The following is a 13,093-nucleotide window of genomic DNA, read 5'->3' on the forward strand; positions in this document are numbered from 1 at the left end:
AAATAAAAGAAAATTAAGCACTATCAACTTACTTCCTATAGAGCTCTTGACAACGCTCTACTGTGGTGTTACAGATGAGCTCTTCCATCCAGGTCTTCCACTGTTCAATTCGATGTTTCTGAAATATGGCCTTCGGATACTGCAGAGCCACGGTTGCATAGTGATGCAGTTGCTCCAGACAGCCACGGAGCACGGAGCGCCTCTGCTGCAGGAGAGCACCAACCTCCCCCTCCAGCTGCTCGCACTGGCTAATCAAGTGGGCCTGACCAGCATTCTGCAGAAAGGCTGTTGCTGGCACGTAACTTGGAGGACCTTTTGGTAAAAGACAATATTAATCACAGTAAAACAGGGTCGAGTCAGCTGTCACTAAAAGCAAGCACAAACCAGGACCCCACACAAACACACACGACTATAAAACTCATAGTTTCACATGTGAATCTAAAATAAGTCAACCCATACCAAGGTCCATTTGTGTGCTTATCTCTTGAAGCAAGCTTGCAAGCTGTGTTGCTTCTAAATTACTGAATGCAGCCTGATAATGTGTTATCCATTGTTCAAATTCATTCAGCTTCACCTGGATTGCTTCCTGAACAGCTCTTTGCTGAGTCTGTAGTTGGGTGTGTTCAGAATACCTAATCAGGGGGACACAAACAAAATCAAAAGATTTATTGCTGTTTTCTTCCACATACTTTCCTACCCTGGAATGTGCTCACACATGGACTGTCTGGTACGCTCCTTGTCCACCTTGAGGGCCCTCCTCAAATGTCCCTTACTTCTCTGTTTTTCCTGACCCTGTGATTCCCTCAACCATGCTCATGACATTTTAATTAAAACTGCCACATCTGCCAAGTTTTAGGTTCCTTGAAGGTTAGAGACTGATGCTTGACAGGCCTTTGTAATCTGAGAGCCTCACACAATGCCTGACACTTTCATATTCAACTACCCTTTACTGAGCACCTGCTGTGTATAAGGTTCTTTCAGTTAATCATCTTATTTAATACTTAGTGAGGTAGATGAAGTAGCTGCCATTGTACAAATGAGTAAGGACTCAGATACATAATGGTAATGAGAAAACCAAAACCCAGATTTTCTGATTCCAAGTTTTGTGTTCTAACCACTACACCCACCTATCTCCCATAATTAGTCATTCAAACATTTAAATTAAATATAATAAAAGCAGACAATTTCAGTGAATTTTTGTTTACTAACACTTTGAAGTTGCAGTCACTGAGACAGCTTTTATCATTTATGTGATTTGTTACAATAATTCTAATCCATATTGATAATGTTTACATGAATATGAAAATTCTAATTAATGGCACATATTTAGAAGAATTCAACACTGTTTTAAACCTGTGTTGCAGAGTATGAGAAGGATGATCCACCCCTTCAGCTCCTTCTAGAAACTCTATTTCCTCCAGTAGTTTGCCCTGCAGTTTTTCCACATCTGTCAGTTGCTCTTGCAAGCTTAGGTATTCATCTAAGCTACCGTCCAACTTGGGAAGCACAACCAGCATCTCATCTCTATTCTTAAACCAGTTCACCTGTAAAAAGATATTACGATTAAGAAGACTCTTACAGGGCCAATTTTGAGACACAACAGTGTCAGAAGAACATTTTGCACATCCTACTTAAATCTCTACAAAACCCGAAAGGGGTGATGCGTTGCCTCCACTGTACAAAAACAACTAATGCATTCAAGTTTACACAGGCATAAACTGACAGGCTCAATCTCATAATACCATGTATTAATAGTTGCCAATGTCACCCAGAACAAGACTGGCATCCCTGGCTACCAGATAGGGAAGGGAAGCTATCCAATTAAAGAACATTTACAGTCATCACTGGTAAACACATTTCAATAATTAAGAAATATAATTTTTTCAAATCATGAACCCACCTCTTAGGAGTGTGGAATGTAACTGTGCATGTTTGTGTGGAAGAATTACCTAATAAAAAGTTAACATCAAACTGCCATATTTAACTGCCATTTCAATATTATACATTAGTTTTGCCAAAAAAATTAGAGAAACAATTTGCCTCAACATTTTGATGAGCATGTTTACTCTATTAATAAAAAGAAGACAATGACTTATTCCGTCACTGGGCTTCACCTTAATCTCAGCTACTCTAGAAGAAAACAGGCTGCGGGTGATCTCTCGCTCCATCTCTCTCTTGCTCTGCTTGCTCTCGGCCTGCTGGCCACCTCCACCATAGACAGCACCAGCAAACCCAGCCTCGCCTCCTGCTGTCCAGTCCACCAGAGGGTCGTACACAAAGGCCTCCAGCAGCGTCAGCAGGGTCTCTCTGCCACGCCGCATAATGTGTAAAACCTGTTTTCAGGAGAGTTTTTAAAATAAGGTCTGCCACAAGTTTCATCACTAAAGCGTGTTTTTCATTCCACAGGTTTTGCTCATTTAACAAATACACTGAAAGGGAGAAGAGAAAACAGCATACCTGCTCACATGAAAGCCTAAATACACCTTCTACTCCAGTTACACCCAGTGCTGTTTCAATGTTTTGTGTCATTCGAAAAGGTACTTTCTCAGGAACTCTAAGGCTTTTACCTTGAAAAGACAAATCATTATATTCTTGCCCTTTCACCAAAAAACATTTGGCCCGCATAAATGTAAAGTCTACTTTTATATTACCTTTTTCAAAGCAAACATTGTAATCTATGTGAACAACTTCTCCAGTCGTCATATCTATAAGAACATTATCCAGATGTCTGTCTCCAAGGCCAATTATGTATCCAACCATAGACATGACTGCAGTAGATCTTGCATAAGACTAAATGAAAGGAAATGGGGGCAGCAAGTGAAACACCATTAAGAAATTTCCCTCCAACATGGACGTGATACTATAAAATTTACAAAGCACCATTAACCTACTCCCTTATTTTAAAATAAATCAACAAATAAAAAGCATTCCTCAAGGTTGCTGCATGTGGTCATGCAGGCATACAACACTGCAGACCTGATTGGTCCTAGTTAATCAGCTATCAGGATGTTGGATTAAAAAAAACACAAACAAACAAACTTTTCTTCAGTCTTTCTAGTTTGTCCCTTTCTAAATTTTCTATTCTTTTTTTTTTTTTTTTTTTTTTGTATTTTTGGTTGAAACGGGGTTCAGTGTTGCCCAACCAATGTTGGGCAGGCTGGTCTCAAACTCCCGACCTCAGATGATCCACCCACCTCAGCTTCCAAAAGTGCTGGGATTACAGATGTGAGCCACTGTGCCTGACCTCTTTCTTTTTTTAAATTTAAATATTGATTTTATTTAAAAAAATTTTTTTCCTTCTAACTTTTATTTTAGGTTTAGAGGGACATGTGTAGGTCTTCACGTGAGTAAATTGTATGTCACTGGGGTTTGACGTACACATTATTCTGTCACCCAGGTAATGAACATAGTATCCAACAGGTATTTTTTCCTACCTCACCCTCCTCCTGCCCTCCACCCTCAAGTAGGCCCCAGTGTCTGTTGTTCCCTTCTTTGTGTCCACGTGTGCTCAATGTTTAGCTCCCACTTATAAGTGAGAACATGCGGTATTCAGTTTTCTGTTCCTGTGTTAATTCGCTTAGGATCTCCTTTTCATTTCCTCCATAACTCTTTCCCCATCCTGCCCTCGGACACAGTCATGTTCATGCCTTTATAACTGTAATATTAAACTCAAATATACGTCTCAAACTACCAAGTCTGGAGGGACAGAGGAAGGAAGGGAAGGAGGACAAACAAGATAGGCAAGAAGGTAGCAGGCAAAAGAAATACTACTACTGAGTATAGTCTAAAACAAAGCACATACCTGCGTAACTCTCCACCATTCATCGGGTGTTGTGCAAGATGACCAGAGCTCTTTGGCAAGGAGATTCGGGGGTGTGGCCTCCATTAACTCTTCCAATACTGCCTTCATTACATGAAGAGGCCAATCCCGACGGGACACATCCAGGCTAAGCCCAACTGTTTTCAAAGCCGGGCCAATTTTACTGTAATAAAGTTCACTAGGACGGGGTACAATTCCAGGATTCTGAGGAGTTTGGTAGGAATCTTGGGCCTTAAGAAAAAACAATTTTTTAAAAAAAGAAAAGATCAATTTTATATAAGGAAAAAGAGTGCCTTTTGTATGTAAAGTAGAATTTTTAAAAATGATTTTTCAGTAGCATTCTCTCATTACTCAACTAAATTTCATGTATTAATACAAAATAGCTAATTATTCTGGACTATGGATCTTTCTTATGATATATACCTTTTAATTAGGCCCATTCACTTTATTGAAAAATTGGTCTGTTTAATTTTCTTGAGGTTCAATTCAAAACTAAACACTCAAGTTACTTTCTTCTTTATAATACAGAATTCAGTTTTAAAATTATAGTTCATAATTTATGCACATACTTCATTCTTCACACACGACTTAATCGTTAATATAAAATTAACAACAGAAATTCAAAAACACATTACATGAGAATTTAGATAGCCCTTCTCTAATTACTATTTTGAAATTACCCTTCAACAACAGTTCTGCAGTCTCCTGTGCCTAGGTTTAAAACTTGCCTCCTTTCAAACTCATGCTCTTTTCCCCTACCTACCCTTATCAGAAGCATTTTCTTTAGCTAGATGTGGGATCCTGAAGATAAGACTGTATAAAATTTATCTCAATATCCTAAGAGCTTAGTACTGTTCCTGGCATATATTAAGCACTCAGATACATGGCTAAAATATATTCTAAATTAAACTCCTAGTCTAAATCAAAGCATAAAATTCATAGATACAAAATAGGATGCCATGGTAATTAATTCCAAATTTAAAGTTGCTTCTTATTTACATACATAAAAGAACCTGGGTTTTAAAGCAATTATTTACAAATTTAATTTAAAAGCATGGTTAATCCAATAAAAACACTAAGATGTAAATTATCAAGTTACTGAGTGATGAACAACCACACATTCCCCCTCTCCAAATTTGTCTCAAGTTAAGATAAACCCAATGCCATCACTTTTGCCTCTTATGTAACTATTTTTGGCTGGGTGTGGTGGCTCATGCCTGTAATCCCAGCACTTAAGAAGGCTGAGGTGGAAGGAATACTTGAGCCCAGGAGTTCAAGGCTGCAATGAGCTATGATCATACCACTGCACTCTAGCCTGGACAACAGAGCAAGACCCTGTCCCTTTAAAAATCAAAACCAAAAAAAAGCAAACAACTTTATTTTTATAAAAGGTACCTCAAGGCCAGATGCGGTGGCTCATGCCTGTAATCCCAGCATTTTGGGAGGCTGCGGCGGGTGGATCACCTGAGGCCAGGAGTTCGAGACCAACCTGAGCAACATGGCAAAATCCCATCTCTACTAAAAATACAAAAATTACTCAGGTGTGGTTGTGCGCCCCCCATACTTCCAGCTACTCGGGAGCCTGTAGCAGAATTGCTTGAACCTGGGAGGCAGGGGTTGCAGTGACCCAAAACCACACCACTGCACTCCAGCATGGGCGACAGAGCAAGACTGTGTCTCAAAAAAAAAAAAAAAAAAAAAAAAAGTACCTCAAAAATACTCTCCTAGGGACCTCAAGTCTTTTCCTTCTTTAACTGCTTATAAACATGCAAAAATGGTCCAGTAAGTCTACAAGTATTTCACATAATAACAGAGAATAGACTAATACACTGCGTAGATGATTTAATCAACCTTTTGTGCTTGTAAGGCAGCTTCCCGTTGTTGCCATCGTTTGTAAAGACCAAATAAGGGTGTGGCTCCATCTACCCACTGGATTAGTCCTGATCTTGTTCCTAGTGGTGTTACAGAATAGTGTCGAGCATGGAACCGGGGTGTTTCTTGGCGATTAATTGTAGCAAACATGGTATTCACAATAGATAGGAATTGCATTATTCTCTCATCCAGATGTAAATCCTCCAGTCCTATGAAAACAAAATTAAAATAGCTAGGATAGGTGATTAAACAGGGTTGGGAGCATACCACTCCTCTTTTTCAACTAGCAGTGGCAGTCAAAAACTGACAGTCCATGAGGCACACTGAGAGCATTAAAGAATTCTATTTTGGGACAAGATATTGGCAGCAGATATTAGCATTATTAGCTGTACCTCACTTGTCCTGCTTGTACAAGTTCATACACAAAGTGGGGGTGGAAAATCTTTCTGCACGGCATCCAACCACTGCCGTTCAAAAGCACACAAGATATAGGGCACTGCAGGCTAATAATGACATACAGAAATTCGCCTGAAATAATCTCCTACTATACACACCCACACTCACACAAAGCATTAGTAAGACTAATACTCTTCTGAAAAATGGAGGAAGTCTTAAATCCTACCTTTGAAAAGATAAGGATAGCTCTTCCCATCTGATCCAAGAAAGAGAAGTTTCTTTGGCTTGGTTTTAGTCGGTAAGATTGTGATGGTTCCGCCCACACTATGGATTGTGACAGTGTCTCTGGCTGAGACTTCCCCAGGAAGAGCAATTTCAGTGTTAGTCATGGCAGCCAACCATGGACTGATTTCTTCAAGACGCAAGATGTAACTTGCACGTTTCTGTGCTCTCTGTTGCAAACTTAGCATTATCTATATTCATAAGATGGGAGAAACAAATTTACATTACATTAGAACACTTATCTTCTTCCACATTCAATCTGGCATAAAAGTAAATTTTAGGTCACGGCGGCAGCTCATGCCTGTAATCCCAGCACTTTGGGAGGCCGAGGTAGGCAGATCACTTGAGTTCAGAAGTTCAAGACCAGCCTGGGCAACATGGCAAAACCCCATCTCTACAAAGAATACAAAAGTTAGTCAGGCACAGTGGCTCGTGCCTGTAGTCCCAGATACTTGGGAAGCTAGGGCAGGAGAAGAGGATCACCTGAGCCCAGGGGGCAGAGGTTGCACAGAGCCGAGATTACGCCACTACACACCAGCCTGTGTGACAGAGGGAGACCCTGTCTCAAAAACAACAACAAAACTAAATTTTAAAATCCACACAACTATCTGCTGTTCTTATTTCTACATTTAACTCAGTACTGGGATCTGGGCCATGCTGGACGGGTTAACGCTGGTGGCCGATGTGCATTACAGGATTCTTTGTTAAGACTCTTTCTTTTCCTCTGTCCAAACAAGCAGTGAAATCACAGGAGATAGAAGGAAAACACTGCAGTGATCATCACCCAATTAGGGGCTTTTAAGCAAACTATTAATAATTCCCCAATGTTGAGCTATGTATGCACAACACCAAAACAATCCAGTCCTTGCAATAGGTACAGCTAGCAGTCGGCTGTCAGGTCGACAAAACTTTAAAAAGCCACCTGCAAAGTTGTTAACCTTAAATTACAAGAAAAAATGAGGCTCAATCTACTCTTATCAAACTGGAGGAGAGGAAATTTGGTGGATCTCTAAGAGACTTAACAAAACTGAAGAAAAGACAAAGACAAGTAAGAACATTTTTAACAGAGAAGTAACCATTTAGGTCTGACCACTTGAGGTTTGCAGAAAAGCCCTATAATACTTTCTAATAATCACGGGGAACAGACTGTATGTACAGTTGTGTTGCTACATGCAGCGAACTCAATAATATGCACCCAAATTAACAAATTCTGGACTCCGCTTCCATGTGAAAAAATGTAAAGCAATTTTTAGCAAGCTCTGTTCATAAAAAGAAAAAAACCAATTGGAAACACCCCAAGTGCCCAATGACAAAAGAATAAATTGTGGTATTTTCATATAATAGATCATTGTTTAGCTACACAAACACACACACAAAAATTGATCAATTATTTTAAAACTTAATACCAATCCAATATGGCAGTAAAAAGAAGTAGACGTACACACAATATGATCTCATTCGTAGAAGTTCAAAAACAGGCGGAAACTAAACAGTGTCATTTAGAAATGCATCTGTAAACAAAAACTATTTTTTAAAGTAGATAGTGATTAATTAAAACTCAGAAAACTGGTTGTGGGTGGGGAGATAAAATTAGGGAGAGAAGTAGGACTTCTATAAAGTTTAATTTCTTTAGGTAATTCCTTTTTTTTGAGCTGTACTATATCTAAAAGAGAGACACAGGTATTCTTAATTTTTAAAATTATTCTTTAAATGTACAAAATCATTTTTAAAATTTTCTGTGATTATACACACACACACACACGTGCGCACACAAACAGGGTTTACAGGGTTTCCTCCTATATCCTCTTCTGATTTTCTAACTTGATTTACTAAAAGGGAAACAAAGAAACAAGAAACTGGTCTTAGAACACAAGGAAATGCAGGCCGGGAGCAGTGGCTCACACCTGTAATCCCAGCACTTTGGGAGGCCGAGGAGGGTGGATCACTTGAGGCCAGGAGTTCGAGACCAGCCTGGCCAACACGGTGAAACTCCGTCTCTACTAAAAGTACAAAAATTAGCCAAGCATGGTGGTGTGTGCCTGTAATCCCAGCTACACGGGAGGCTGAGGCAGGAGAATCACTTAAACCCGGGAGGCAGAGGCAGCAGTGAGCCAAGATCGTGCCACTCACTCCAGCCTGGGCAACAGAGATTCCATCTCAAAAAAAAAACAAACAAAAAAAACAAACACCACCACCACCCACCCCCCCCGCCCACCTACACACACACACACACACACACACACACACACACACACACGGAAACTCGAGTTTTGGCAAGAACACATAATAAACTTCATCCTTCTCACACACACACACACACACACACGGAAACTCGAGTTTTGGCAAGAACACATAATAAACTTCATGCCTCGTGTTAGTTTTCTTTCTTGTACTTCTAGCTATTTGCTCTGAATTTAGCACCTTGCATTTGCTAAAGTTGGCTGTACTCTTTGTTTCTACATGTATCTTTTAATAGCTTTCTCACTGCTCAAATTCAGTAAGGAAATCAGTTAGGAGCAATAAAGGTAAGAGACAGAGAAAAGAGGGAGGGAGAAGGAAAAGCTGGAGCTACAAAGTAATAAGCTCCCCCAACTAATGGTGTTATTTGCTAGAAAAGATAAAGACCTAAGAGAATACAGAATTAAGAAAACCAAAATATAAAAGATAAGGATTCTCAAATATGTGAATACACTAATCATCCCACGCAGCATATGTGGAATTGATTCCAGAACTACTTGTAAAACTTTATGTTGTTATAAGCGATTATTTTATCTGTTAGAAATACTGAATGCTCTCCTCGTGAAAAACTACATAGGCACAAAGTTAAATTTCTTATCTTTAATGAGGTAAATAAAGCAGGCAACCAATATTTAGCTCAGGGTCACAGCCCCTTCCTTGGCTAATTTCTTCATCTGTTGTTCACTGGTGTGAGCCTTCCATACATGAAAGATTGGGCACCTTTGCCATCCATCCCCCTTTGCCCACTGATTTCCAAATTCTTAAACAGAAACACTTTTTTCTATATTCCTTATAAGCAACTGGCCACAGGCTGCCTCCTATAGGCTTATAAAATCTCTTACACTCCAAGTAAGGAGTCCACTTATTGAAATTTCGTATCTCATGGGAACTGTGATGTGCCATTTCAGTAGCATGCTTGGGATTATTCTGTACCTCTTTAAATGGAATCCAGCTGCTCCCAGGCTTTGCAGGGTTCGATGGAGTCTTCAGTTTTTCTAGGGCATTTTCAATGGCATCACCATAGTTATCCTGAAACCATTTTTCATGAGGTGTTTCTGCAGGAGCCGCTGTGATACTCCTCACATGCTCCAAAGCAAATACGATGGGCTTCATCAAAGCTGTGTGCTTCTCCCGCATGATTGCAATTTTCTCTTCTCTGACCAAGAAGACATTTTTATTCAAAAACTTAAATGTGTACATTAAAGTTTTACACAAACATGCAACAATTTAAATATATCAATTGTTAAGTAAACAGTACCAAGGAGTAAGTCTAAATAAAGCAATAACATATTCACAAAGTAAATTACTAACAAAGAATTTTTGGTTTTGTTTTTTTTTGGAGACAGAGTTTTGCTCTGTCGCCAGGCTGGAGTGGAGTGGTACAATCTTGGCTCACTACAACCTCCACCTCCCGGGTTCAAGCAATTCCTCTGCCTCAGCCTCCTGAGTAGCTGCGACTACACACGCGCGCCACCACGCCCAGCTAATTTTTTGTATTTTAGTAGAGATGTGGTTTCACCATGTTGGCCAGGATGGTCTCGATCTCCTGACCTCGTGATCCGCCCGCTTCAGCCTCCCAAAGTGCCAGAATTACAGGTATGAGTCACCACACCCAGCCAAGAATTTTTTGTTTTTTAAAAAAACGCAGCTCATAAAAGAGGCAGCTCCTCTTTTCAATGAACTAAATGATGCAAGGAAAATGTGGTATCAACATGCAAAAGAATGAAGCAATAACTCAAAATGGATCAAAGACCTAAACTTAAAAGCTAAAACTACAAAACTCTTAGAAGAAAACATAAGGGAAAGGTTTCATGACACCAGACTTGGCAATGATTCCTTGGATATGGCACCAAAAGCACAGACAAATTAAATTGAGCTACATCAAAATTAAAACTTTTATAAATCAAAAAATACTATACACTATGAAGAGAATGAAAAGACAACCCACAGAATGGCAGCAAATATTTGCAAATCATGTATCTGATAAGGGTTAGTACCCAGAATACACAGAGAACTCCTACAATTCAACAATAAAAAAACAAAAAACCCAATTAAAAAATGGGCAAAGGACTTGTAATGACATTTCTCCAAAGATAGGCAAATGGCCAATAAACACATGAAAGGATGCTCAACATCACTAGTCATTAGGAAAATGCAAATCAAAACCACAGTGAGATACCACTTCGCATCCATCACAACAGCTATTATCAAAAAAAGAAAAGAAAAGAAGTGTTGCCAAGGATTAGGAGAAACTGGAACCCTCATGCATGGCTAGGAGGACTGTAAAATGGTGCAGCCACTGTGGAAAAGTTTGTTGGCTCCTCAGTAAGTCAGACGTAGAATTGCCATATTGCCATACGATTCAGCAAATCCACTGGATCATCCACAAAATATACATGAAATTCACAAAAAATAATAGAAAGCAGAGACTCAAACAGGTACTCATACACCAATGTTCACAGCAGCACTGTTCACAGAGCTAAAATGTAGAAGCAACCCAGCTGTCCATAAACGGATGGACAAAATGTGGTATAATCATACAATATTATTCAGCGATTAAAAAATGAAAATTCTATCACATGTTACAACATAATAAACCTTCGGGCCATTATTCTAAGTATAAAAAGCCAAACACAAAAAGAGGGATACTTTATGTTTCTACTTCTATGAGGTAGCTAAAATAGGCAAATTCATAATAGAGATGGCAAGTAGAATAGAGGTGGCCAGGAACTGAGGTGAGGGGGAAATGAAGAGATAATTTTTAATGAGTACAGAGCTTCTTCTGCTTAATATAATGAATAAGTTCTGGAAATGGACCGTGGTGATGGTTGTACAATATTGTAAATGTATTTAATGCCACTGAATTGTACACTTAAAAATGATTAATAGTAAATTTTATGTTATTTATACTTTGACACAAAGAGGCAGCTTCACCGTCTCAGGACAAGTGTATGGAAACATACTTGCGTAAGGTGTTGTTGTTCTGGACTCTCTTCACCTCATCTTCAAGCTGCTGAATTCGTCTCAGGACATACATGTGTTGTTGCAGCAAAACTCCCAGCCAGAGCTCATCCCAGAGCACAGTGACCCTGCGCAGTTCAGCCACGAGCATCTGAACCTGCATACACAGCACACCCAAATAGCTCATCTACAAGCCTATGCACAGCACAGCTCTTCAAACACTGCACTTTGTAAGTTAAGTGTGTGCAATTGGTGCTCATTATACAATTGGAGAACCCTGACTAGTGATTGTCAATACAGATTGGCAAAAGCAATTATTATTATTCTATAAAAAATTCTTCTACAACATGTGAGTTTCTTTGTACCTGTAATACCATGGTGGGGTTTGCAGAGGACAGCTTATCTACAATTTTGCTGTAACAATCCTGCATCATGGCTTGGTCTTCATTTAATCCACTTTTAGGTTCATCCTTATTGCTATCCTGAGATGCAGGAGGACTTCCTCCCTCACATTCAGAAACCAGCAATTCTTCTCCTTGAATATTGCCAAGTAAAGTTGGAATTGCAGTGGAAAATTTATTTCCTGTAATGAAATAGGAGAACAAGGAATACTTTGAACATTTCTCCCATGTGCATATGCTAGGTTAGGGAAAACCCTGATAATCTATTTGACTCAAGGGCACTCATTGAACTCATTTGCCTTCCAGGCATAGAACTGATTAAAGATTGTGGATATTCTGCCTTTTTATAGATTGAGCTTTCATATTTATTAATATAATAAGCCAATGGAAGATACAAAGGAGAAAGATAATAAGTGTTTAACAAATAATGTATTCTTCAAGCCAGAGTTCAAAACTTGGTATAATCCTTTCTTTCTTTTTTTTTTTTTTGGAAACAGGGTCTAGCTCTCCTGCCCAGGTTGGAGTACAGTGGCACAATCTCGGCTCACTGCAACCTGTCTCCTGGGTTCAAGTGATTCTTGTGCCTCAGCCTCCTGAATAGCTGGGACTACAGGTGTGTGCTACCATACCCAGCTAATTTTTTTATTTTTTTAATAGAAACAGGGTTTCACCATGTTGTCCAGGCTGGTCTCAAACTCCTGGCCTCAAATGATCCACCCTCCTCGGCCTCCCAAAGTGCTGGTATTACAGGTGCGAGTCACTGCACCTGGCCAAAAATTGGTATAATTCTTATCCACCAGTAACAGCTCAGTGAGCCTGGCAGAGTTACTCCATTTCTCCACGTCTTGGTGGATTACTGTCAAGGCTACAGATAATGTGTAAAGCACATGTCCTGGTGCCAGATACACAGTAGTTACTCCCTCAATAAATGCTAATTATTACTATTAAAAAACCTACAGCCGGGCACAGTGGCTCATACCTGTAATCCTATCACTTTGGGAGGCCGAGGCAAGTGGATCACGAGGTCAGGAGTTCAAGACCAGCCTGGCCAAGATGGTGAAACCCCGACTCTACTGAAAGTACAAAAATTAGCTGGGCGTGGTGGCACGCGCATGTAATCCCA

The 13,093-nt window shown here is 39.7% G+C and overlaps 1 protein-coding gene across 5 annotated transcripts in view; it reads right to left on the reverse strand.

Annotated features, from left to right (window-relative positions):
- Positions 1-13,093, reverse strand: part of SMG1 (SMG1 nonsense mediated mRNA decay associated PI3K related kinase) — a 115,693-nt gene that overhangs the window by 24,903 nt on the left and 77,697 nt on the right. For all 5 annotated transcript variants that reach the window (XM_055365354.2, XM_063699999.1, XM_063699997.1 and 2 more), the window contains 12 exons: positions 11,935-12,152; positions 11,572-11,726; positions 9,542-9,764; positions 6,315-6,561; positions 5,672-5,901; positions 3,803-4,051; positions 2,652-2,790; positions 2,458-2,567; positions 2,115-2,333; positions 1,354-1,544; positions 460-632; positions 33-312 (listed from right to left, as the gene is read on the reverse strand). In XM_055365354.2, the coding sequence (XP_055221329.1) occupies positions 33-312; positions 460-632; positions 1,354-1,544; positions 2,115-2,333; positions 2,458-2,567; positions 2,652-2,790; positions 3,803-4,051; positions 5,672-5,901; positions 6,315-6,561; positions 9,542-9,764; positions 11,572-11,726; positions 11,935-12,152 (2,434 nt within the window). The remainder of the gene's footprint in view (positions 1-32; positions 313-459; positions 633-1,353; positions 1,545-2,114; positions 2,334-2,457; positions 2,568-2,651; positions 2,791-3,802; positions 4,052-5,671; positions 5,902-6,314; positions 6,562-9,541; positions 9,765-11,571; positions 11,727-11,934; positions 12,153-13,093) is intronic.

This window comes from Gorilla gorilla, chromosome 18 (assembly GCF_029281585.2).
Source record: "Gorilla gorilla gorilla isolate KB3781 chromosome 18, NHGRI_mGorGor1-v2.1_pri, whole genome shotgun sequence".
Lineage (NCBI taxonomy): Eukaryota > Metazoa > Chordata > Mammalia > Primates > Hominidae > Gorilla > Gorilla gorilla.